Source organism: Argiope bruennichi, chromosome 1 (genome assembly GCF_947563725.1).
Source record: "Argiope bruennichi chromosome 1, qqArgBrue1.1, whole genome shotgun sequence".
Lineage (NCBI taxonomy): Eukaryota > Metazoa > Arthropoda > Arachnida > Araneae > Araneidae > Argiope > Argiope bruennichi.
In genome coordinates this window covers 131,986,684-131,997,636 of record NC_079151.1, presented here as the reverse complement: position 1 = coordinate 131,997,636, position 10,953 = coordinate 131,986,684, and the positions used below count along the sequence as shown (strand labels likewise).

General features: G+C 28.3%; 2 protein-coding genes across 2 annotated transcripts; one reads left to right on the top strand and one right to left on the bottom strand.

Moving 5' to 3' along the window:
* The first annotated feature begins 188 nt into the window (after window positions 1-188).
* Window positions 189-1,479, top strand: LOC129968308 (ATPase ASNA1 homolog). Its single transcript, XM_056082164.1, has one exon. It carries the CDS (start codon window positions 282-284, stop codon window positions 1,284-1,286), a length of 1,005 nt encoding a protein of 334 aa, XP_055938139.1. The 5' UTR covers window positions 189-281; the 3' UTR covers window positions 1,287-1,479.
* Window positions 1,480-8,653: 7,174 nt separating this feature from the next.
* LOC129975159 (glutamate receptor ionotropic, delta-1-like) lies at window positions 8,654-9,871 on the bottom strand. Its single transcript, XM_056088126.1, has one exon. It carries the CDS (start codon window positions 9,869-9,871, stop codon window positions 8,654-8,656), a length of 1,218 nt encoding a protein of 405 aa, XP_055944101.1.
* Between the last annotated feature and the right edge of the window lie 1,082 nt (window positions 9,872-10,953).

Below are 10,953 nucleotides of genomic sequence, written 5' to 3'. Positions count from 1 at the left end.
CGATCGTAATATTTCGTAGAAAAGATTTTATTCTCTTATTTTGTGTATAAGGAAACTTTTAAAAAATTTTATTAAAATCCAGAATTTCTTTTTCAAATGGAAAGAAATTCTTTTTAGCAAAAGCGAAAGATTTTCTGTTAGCGAAATTTATCTGAGAAGCATTATTGATCTCAACTCAGGTTCCTTGATTCTAGAAGAAAAATAAATGCTGAGTCGTTTATGAATATATTGTTTTTGTAAACGATTTTGACTAAGAATATTGAACTCCTTGTATTTCTATCATGGAAACGGGTGACAATTTTGAATTAGAACCTTCTTTAAGGAATATATTGGAGCAAGAGACTTTAAAATGGGTCTTTGTTGGTGGAAAAGGTGGTGTAGGTAAAACAACATGTAGCTCATGTTTAGCTGTACAATTATCCAAAGTTCGAGATTCTGTGCTTATAATTTCCACTGACCCAGCTCACAATATATCGGATGCCTTTGATCAGAAGTTTTCCAAAGTTCCTACTCTTGTAAAAGGTTTTCCGAATTTGTATGCTATGGAAATCGATCCGAATCTTGGAGCCACTCACCTTCCTGAAGAGTACTTTTCTGAAGACGATCCAATGAAACTGAAGAAGAACATTCAGGAACTACTTGGAGCCTTCCCTGGGATTGATGAAGCTGTGAGTTATGCAGAGGTTATGAAACTTGTAAGAAGTATGAACTTTTCCATAGTTGTCTTTGACACAGCTCCAACTGGTCACACCTTGAGGCTTCTATCTTTTCCTGCAGTGGTAGAAAAAGGTTTGGGAAAAGTCTTGAAACTGAAATCCCAGTTGAGTCCTTTTGTTTCTCAGATAGTATCCCTTTTCGGTATTCAAGACTTCACTGCTGATATATTGTCAAATAAAATTGAAGAAATACTGCCTATTATTCAGCAAGTAAATGAACAGTTTAGAGATCCTGATCAGACAACTTTTGTCTGTGTTTGCATTGCAGAATTTTTGTCACTTTATGAAACAGAGAGACTGGTTCAAGAGCTCACAAAATGTGGAATCGACACTCACAATATTGTTGTCAATCAACTTCTATTTCCAACTACTGAAAAACCATGCAAAATGTGCTCAGCTCGATACAAATTGCAAGCAAAGTATCTCGATCAGATATTAGATTTGTATGAAGATTTTCATGTCACAAAGTTGCCTCTCTTAGAACATGAAGTTCGGGGTACAAATCAAATTTTGGCGTTTTCTGAAAATTTGATGAAGCCTTATGAAGCAACATTAAAATCAACTAATTGATATGTGAACAATTTATAAATCAATAAACTATAGTTTGGGAAGCTCCACTTTGTTCATAATGTTAATTCAAGGACCATATCTAGATAAATATATACATATATTTGTTTTATTCATAAATTAAATTTATATAAATTAAGTTAATGAGTATGGCTTATAGCTTTTTATTTGGAATTTTATTTTAAGTTATTTAATATTCAGTATGTTAAACTATAAGGTATAACAGATACATATTAATAATATAGAAAAATTCATAATTATACATTTATTTAAAAATTAAAATTAAATTTTTACTTTTGTTGAGTTGACTTTTTTCTTATTTTTATTTGAATTTGTATATAAAGAAGAAAATTGTATTTTTTAGATAAGAAAAAAATTTAATTCCTGTTTTATGCTGAGTAAAAGATTTTTAGTAAACAACCAACTATGAAATGAATTAGATCTGTTACTTAGATTATTTTTTAAATTTAATTATTTTTAACTTTAGCCTTGTTTTATTTTCTTAAATTGCATCTCTTTTATTATTTTGGGAAGGGGAAGAATGCAATTTTTTCTTTTGTTATATAAATATCATATAAAGTACTTTGTTGAATCACTTTAGCCTGTTGTTACACAATGTTCTAGTTGGATTTGAAATTTCAGATTTTTATAGCTTTATATCATTAGAACTTCTTTATTTTTTTATAATTACTCATTTACTGCAGTTTCTTATTTATATTTCACAGTAATATTAACAAATAAATATATAACAACCATATTAATGAAATATTTAAAGGAAAAATTATAAATTTATTTGAATTATAGTAAAAATCAACATATCACTTTGCTTTTTTAAAATTTTGCTGGATAAATTTAATATTTTTCTTTTAACAAATTATAGCATTGTTTATTACTTTTCTTATAATTGCTTTTATTATTACAAAATTGAAAGTAAAAAAAAAAATTACGGATTATTTGAAATTTTAATGCTTGTATGATTCTTGTGTCAATTGAAATGAATTGCAGTGCAATTACCAAAAGGTTAGCTGCAAAGTAATTATCTATGTTAATAAGTTTCAACTAAATTATTCTTTCAAATGCATCTTTTTTTTACTAGTGGTACAATTTTGTCCAAGAAAGGGTTTAAGTTGTAAACAGTTTATGTTGATGGAATTTGTGTAAAACATATTTATTATTTTAAATAATAGTTATGAAAAGTCATGAATGATTCGTGTTCTATTAAATTTGCTATTATTTATCATGAAGTCAAAAGTTTTTATTTTATTTTTTAGTTTATAAACTTATATTTTGAAATTTAAAAAAAATCTACAAACTATTTTTATGATAGCATTATTATGGAAATTTTGAGTTTAATGAATTTTATTATGAATTTTGATCTTGAAATTATTGATATAAATTTTTTTAATTGGACCTTACAATTTGGTAGGTTAATCAATATATTAACAGCAAAACAAATTACAATGTATTTTTTTATATATTTAAAAAGTTAGGAAAACAATATTTGAAAAAAATAAATGTTTTTATCACTGTATTAATTTTTTTTTCTTTCTAAAATTTGTAAATTAGTCTTGTGTGAAATAAGTCAATTTAGCAAGATGCCTGAATCACTTGTTAATTTTTATGACTATTCTAAACTGCATGAGAAGCTATTTTTTTACAATAAAACTAGTGTAATACTTCCAGTTTCTGAGCTTTTATCTTTTTACTCTTTTAAATAATATATACTTGTGAGTCATTTTTATAACTGGCAAAAAACTGATTTATAATTTATTATACTTTAATATATCAAAGTATAGGTAACATTTTTATAAGAATTATTATTATTTTTTTAATCCTCCTTACTATCTATGACTTTAATATTTTAGAAGCCTAAAATATAATTTTGTTGATATTTCAAATTTGTTGATGTTTTATATTTCAAACTTATCAAATTCATTTCCATAGGATATATATATATAATTTGAGAACATGATGGTTTGATTTGTGGTTTTGAAGTTTCAAAATGCACTTGCAGAAAATTGGTGATTTATCCCTTTTGAGGCATCAATTTTTTGCTTTTAGGGTTATAGAAGATACTAAAGAAGGTTGTCATATTTGGCAACTTATCTCCAACAAAAAGTTACTACTTGGTGCAAATGTCTGCCATACACCCGATTCTCCTGTCCGGGCAGCAAATTAAAATTGTGCCATCTTCTAAAACTCGCTTAAAGATTATCAGAAATGATAACAAAAGGCTTTTAGAGGTTGCAATAAAAAATTATTATGATTGCATTTGGTGAAAAATTACTCCAAATATTTCAACTTTGGTGATGTATATTAAGCCTAGTTGTATTCGTTATGCCTTCTCTATGCAAATTGATATTTATATCTTCCAACAAATAGTCTTTGTATTATCTTAAAACTCAAAAAATTACCTTTTTAATGATATCAATTTCATATCTGTATAGTTTTCACTTATTCAATTTGATGCACTATCTGAAATAATCTTTTTAAATGCTATGAAGTTATTCATCAAAATATTCAATTGCATGTTTTTACCAGTCTTTAATTCAGTTGTAGGATTTTCATACCCACTTTGCTTTCATAATCTATACTCTTTTTAATCTGCAGTAAATTAATTCAATTAATTTATGTGTTTCATCGGATTGATACCACATGACCTAAAAAATAATAATGTTCTCGCATAATAACTTAAAATTTGCAATACCATTTTTTTTTTTTTTTTTTGAGCAAGAGAGCAAATTGTTAATTGCTCAGAAATTATGTCTGAAAAAATTATAAACTTTATCAAGCAAAAGGTTTTGAGATAAAAGCTTTATAAAGAATTAAACATCAACTAATTACTTAAATCTCTATAATTAATTATAAAATTTGAAGTAGCCTATTTTCTTGAATGGAAATAATTCTATGATATTGCATATTTGCTGCACATGTCATTTTATGTCTAGAGAAAGTCCTATAATTTAAATGTATTTTTTTCTATATCATAATTACTTGAAAAAGTATTTTAGTGAAAATGTAAAGTTACAAATATTTCATTAATGTGTATGTGCAAAATTTCTACTGAAAATTTAGAAGATACCTAAGTATTGGAGCATTAATACTTGGAAAAAGAAATAAATATCAGCATGTGGATTACTTATATTCCAGGAACTAACTATGGATGATAAGCAAAGAAAATTAAATAAATCTGGGATTGAATCTAATGATGTGAATAGTGGTCTTTGCAAGTGCTGGGGTTTTTAATTCCTTTTCATTTATCAACCTTTTTTTCTGCTTTGTTATCAGGTATATAAATTAGTTTATTTTAAATTATAGATTTTTTTTAAGCTTTCCATTGATTGTGTTTTATTTTTAGATTGAATTCATGCTAATTTTATTTGGTTTTTTGATAAAAAAAATATTTATATAGATTCTGATTCTTTTAACTTAGAAATGATTCAAATTTTTCTCTAAGATTTTAATGTCTAACTTCACACTATTTTAACTTTAGAATGTCCTGCTTTTTCTCCCCCCCCCCACATAGATGTGCTGTGGGTTACAAATGAATGAATATTTTCTGAATATAACACCATTAAAAAGAAAATTTTGTGTATAAATTTAGCTAGTGGTATTTCAAGTACCAATAACAACAACAACAAAAAAAAAAAACTCTTTTACTTCAACTTTTTAACTAGTTATACATTAGCATAATATTACTTTAAAGCTAATTTATTTGATTTTTTAATGATTCATTCTATATATTACTACATTTATATATCTTTAAGATAGATTGCTTATGGGAATAAGACTCCATAACAAGACTTTGGGGGGGGGGATTCAAATCTGCTTTGATCATAGTCCCTTGAATCCTAAAGCATCTGTTGTTCAAAAAAATATGTATATTTGCATAAAGCTTTGGTTATGCTAACTTCGAAATGAAATAACTTAAATAATCTTGATGAAATTTGAACTAGTGAGATATATGTTGTAAAGAACTTAATGAACTTGTCAGTGGAGATTAGCTATCCAGCTGTAAGGAGATGGAAATGGTGGCAGGTTGAAGCTTTTATTTCTCCATAGAAAAATAATTCAAATAAGGCGATTGGTACCTTATTTTAAGTAACAAATTTTGTACTGAATTTTTTTCTAGTTGCAATGACTTAGCATTTCCCCCCCCCCTTACCTTTAACCTTAAAACTTGTAAAAGTTTCATTTTTATTTTATGATTTTTGATAATTTTTTAATTATGGGTTAAAAGAAAAATCGTCTTCATTTGTCTTTTTATGAATATTTTTAATTAATATTTTAGAAATAAGAATCATATTTGATAAAAAGAGCAGGGCTATTATTATAGCAGAAGTTAATTTCTATGACTGGAGTACATTTTTAAATTTTAGGGATAAACACCAAACTATAAAGATTGATTTGTGAATCTTCCTAATAATAATAGCGATTGCGTATGTTCGCTGGTGTTGTACGAAGCATTATTTGATCCAGAATACTAAATCTGGCACAAATATAACTCAATTGGTGGGAATGTGCATTTGTAAGCCATTCATTCAAAATTTTAACCAATTATAAATAAAGCAAATTTTGCTGTTTCCCGCTATAATTTCAAAAAATATATCACAAAATAATTTTAAACATCATCCTAAAATTTGAAATTTAACTTTAGTAATACCAGTTTAGTCTCCTTGCGATTTGTATTAAATTTTTTTTATATATCTTTATACTATAACAATATTTTTTGTTGCCAAAGCGAAATAGTTTTCACTGTTGCAAATAAATAAATAAAAATAAAACTATATTGTTTGTTTTTCTTTCATTGTTGAAAGGTTAAATATGATGATCCTGTTAATTTCATATGTATTTAGATTACATTTTTTTTTGGGAATATATTTGATATGTGATTTGATAATGTATTATAATGCGTGTCAATAACAAGATACATGAAAAAAGTAGTTAAGAGAACGTTACATTTCAGACTGTTGGACATAGGGTTATCATATTTGACAGATAATTTCTTTTTGGGTAGTAGAACAAATTTTTCAGAATTCAAATTCAGTTTTTAATTAAAAATTTAATTTAATTTAATTTTTTTCATTTATTTCTGAACATATGTTATCCCTCCCTAACCCCCTAAAAAAGCATTTTTTAGACTGATTTAAAACACGGTAATAATATTATGCCCCTTTTATTTTACTCAATTTTTCTCTTATTTTAATTAAATTTTAAATACCTTTGAAGTTTATTTTATAGGAATATCTTTCATTTTTTTAGCTACTGGAATTGCACTAGTGCTTGCGATAGAATTTACATTTTTTTGTCTGCACGTTATCACTGCTGTGTAATTAAGAACAATCATAATAAAAGACAGGCGAATTCAGCTTATTAGATAGCGCCATGTTATTTCAAGCTGGAGGTTCAAATCTCCTTTAAATTTTATTAATAAAAAAAATCGATCCATGTAAGTAAAAAAATACGTCCAATTTTAATGGACGTATTTGCACATCTGGAAGATAAAAAGAGACTATAAACATGCGAATCACGCTTGCTAAAATTACACGAAATCAGTTTCATGATATTTTTTTATTTTCCGGATTGGTGTTGTGAACTAGATTGGACTCATGAAACACTAAAGAGACAAATCACGCAATTGTTCCATTAAAAGATTGATTTTCCTTTTTCAATTTGCAGTTAAAGACTTGGTAAGGATGCATTTGCTACGCTTGATTCTAAACAGGAAAGCAGACAGATATGTTTTTAATGGCACCTTGATATCACAGGACTTAAATCTGTTAAGAAGCATCATGTGCTCAATAAACAGGAGAGGAATTAGGCTATTAAAATAGCATTATTTTAATGCTACTACAATTTGATGCGTAAAAACACTTGCTTGAGGAGATCATGGGCATCGATTCACACATAAGAAATTTTTATATACTGTCACTGATGAATACTTATCATATACATAAGTGCAGAATAAGAATGGGAAACTGAATAAGTGCCACCCCCCCCCCAAAAAAAAATGTTTCTTTTTTCTAAAACGTCGGCATATTTACTAATAAAGCTGTTATTCCTCTAGTATAAAAATTGGAAACTTTGAGCAAATGGTGAACGCTATGGTTGCTCAAATTTTTTTATTATCAGATTTCCGTACATGAGCGTTTTGTGCTTCTTATTAAGATGAAAAAAATCGAGTTTGCCATTTGGACATCTTTTTATTAAGCAATTAAAACTAAAATTTACCACAGAATTACAATTTTAGTAAAAAGATCAGCATCAAATTTCGTTAATCCGAGTTGTTTTATATGCAGATTGATAGACGTTAATTCAATGGACGAATCTGGTTCAAAATAGTCTAAAGTTGTGTACAAAATTTTAACCATCTAGCTTTTCGCATTTTGTATTACTGTATTCGTTTGTGCTTGAATAGCCAGTCAGGTAGGTTTTCCATGAATAGATTTCTTTCAATATTTGATAAAAATTTACAAATTTGTATTAAAGACCATATACAAAATTTCGACCATCTGGCTCAAAGTGTTTTCGGATTATCGTGTTCACAAACATATATAAGGGTTGTGACGTGTGTGTAGCTAAGTCGTACTCTTGGCGGTAGATGGCGCTACTGTAAAAACAAGAGACGCACCCTTGGCTTAAAATCATTGACTTCTAAAGTCAATGGGTTCGTCTATGACAAGTACCATTAGAAACAGCAACAAACATACATAATTCCAAATATGTGTTTTTCGGAGTCGTGAAGGACTGAAACGTGTAGATTCATTTCTCAAGGTTGAAGATAAAATACTTTGAATATTTGAAATATGAGAACATAATTAAAATTGTAAAGGTCCCTCGATTAGTGAATTAATTCCCAATGTTTTCTTAGATTAATTAAATTCTAGAATTAAAAAGAATAATTCTAATAAATAATTTCAATAGGAAAAAATTTATTTTTTTGCGTGAAAATGGTATTTACATAAATGCATTTTGCACAGATGCTGACTTCGATAAGAGCAATACAAGAAAGAAATATTTATTTGTTATTTTTTGTTCTCTGTTGTGCATTTATTTCCTTATTTATCATTAAATTGCTGTTATTGAAAATGACCACAAAGAATTTTCCTCCGTCTACGTAAACGTCCATTGTAATCTGAAAAGACAGCATAGGAGGAAGTTATAGATGGAGATTTAATGGCCGTTATCGACCATAACCGAATTCCTCCAATGAGAGGTGCGTCCCGTCATCGGCGTGAAGGTAAACAACTCTGCACTATCTCTATACAAAAAGTTAAGCGAGAATCTACTTACATACATGACAGTTGCTCATCCACTTATCATGAATGAGTACTTTTTAACAATAATTTTTGCTTTCATTATTTGAAATATCATTTTTTCTTCCTATAAAAGATTTCGAATATAAAAACGAGAAAAGAAATAGCACAGCCACCTGCTAAAATTAAGAATGCCCCATAGATATCATCAATTCTGAGTATCAAATCGTCTTCTGTCATGTCTTGCTTTTGCATGGATTTTAATACAAGGATATATATTTCATCTTCCATGAACTTTTTGTACAAGCCTCCCGCGTACATCCTTTGAATGCACTTATTCATTTTCTTTAGGCAGCAGAAGTGATCCGAAACAGGAATAGCTATCAGAGTTGTATAGAAAAAATCTTTTGATATGCTGTAGTGTTTGTAATTTTCGCTTAAATAATTAAATAGAACGAGACTTCTGGAACCAATCAATGCCGTTTTGGAATTGGGAATATATTGTGTGATGGTCAGTCCATGCGGTACCAATTTATTGTTTCCCCTTATGTAATCAGCAATGACCTTCAAGGGTCCTCTCGTTGCACTATAGAATGTTTCTTGATCAGATGTCCCGCGAAATATGGAGCATTCGAACTTTCCTTCTTTAATTGCATTTGCCAATTGATGAATGTTCTGTATAGGTTCGGTCATCAAAGGAATTGTTACGAAAGACAGCAAAACAGCGCAATAGCATAAGTCTAGAATTTTTACATAAAACAACCATGCCAAAAGAAGGATGCGTGAACCAAAATCTTGTACTACTGCATTAAAAGGCAAGCCTAGAAAACTTCCGGTCACTTCGAAGTATAATTTTGACAACGAATATACATTTCGAAATACGCACTTAAACACAAATGGCGCCATAAAAACTGAAAATAGTATAATTATCCACAAAATATAGTCAAATGGATAAAAGTAGGCCAATCCTTTTGGTAATAATGTGGGAGCTTCGGTGAAAAAGGTTGTTCCATCTACATTATACGGATAACTGAAATTCAGCACTTTTCGTCGAACACCTGTTAAAGCAATCATATTCATTGCGAAATCGGCCTTTTCTCTGACAACCAGTCCAATCATTCCTGTCCATTGCCCATTATCTAGTAATTGACCGAATTCTCTATCTTCTGGTATGACAAGTTCATATCTGAAATGCATACACTGGGATAATAGCTCCAGAACTCTAGCTTCTATACCTCGGATGGGCAAAATTTTGCCATCTGTAGATTCCTTGACTTCGAATATGTGTTTTGCCTGTAATACCGCTATTCGAAACACCTTCTCAAATGACATTTTTGGTGAGTAAAGGACGAGGAATTTTAGTATCACTTTAAAGTTGCTTGCAGCGATGAAAAATATAATACATATCTATATTTTCTAGCAGAAGTAGTCAATGTGTAAAATGCATTCAATTAATAAAAATTAATCCAATAACTTACCCCGTCTCAATTCAAGTTGAGTAAATAAAATGTTACTTTTGAAATAAACATAAACGTTAGAGTCATTTCTATTTTTTTTTTTTGGAAGCTTCCGTGATAAAAATAAATTATTTATTATGCGAATGTGGGAGTATTGAAGGTTGTTATTTTTTTTTAAGCCAATGATTTGTCCGAAGTATATAATTTGGTGTTCCTGCGATCAATATTTACTAAATGAGAGTCATATAATAGATGCTTATAACGATCGCATTATTTTGCTTTCCTTTTTATTGAAAATCGATACATATAATATTTAAGGAGATGAAAAAGCTTTTAATGATATTAACTTTGTATAATCTAAAGCTTTGAGGTATTCGAATACGTTATTTTTCGAAGAAGTTTGCGAATCGTTTCCTTTTCAGAAAACACTGGACAACTATAAGTAAGTTTTGTTAAAATGAAAAAATAAATGTGCATAGATATTTATATAATGACATATTTCACCCTCTGTATAAAGTACTGACATCGATTACATTCACATATTGTAAATAGCCAAAATTATAGTGTATGATAAACATTCGATTGTATTTCCTATACAAATGTATATGATTTAACATTCTTTCTCAAATCTCTTTCCATGCCGCTTGTTTTAAGGCTATAACAACATTTACTTTTTTCTTAAATATATAGTTAAAAATTTGTAGAATTTCAAAATATTTTTTTGAATTATCCATAATCACGTTGCAAAGAATTACAACTAGTTATTTTAAACTGAAATATTAGAAAAATAAAAAATGATATGGTTTAGATATGAAACAGGTATGGTTTTAAATAATAAAAAAATTGTTTTTATGTAAAGCCATATCTGTGTAATGCTGAAAACAAGTAATAATGTGAAATGTTATTGAAAATAAAAATGTATGCATTTCTTTTAACTATGTTGCCAGCAATTTAAAA

Bases quoted from the DNA above. Each gene is read 5' to 3' on its own strand.
- LOC129968308 (XM_056082164.1), top strand. From the start codon at position 282: ATGGAAACGGGTGACAATTTTGAATTAGAACCTTCTTTAAGGAATATA.
- LOC129975159 (XM_056088126.1), bottom strand. From the start codon at position 9,871: ATGTCATTTGAGAAGGTGTTTCGAATAGCGGTATTACAGGCAAAACAC.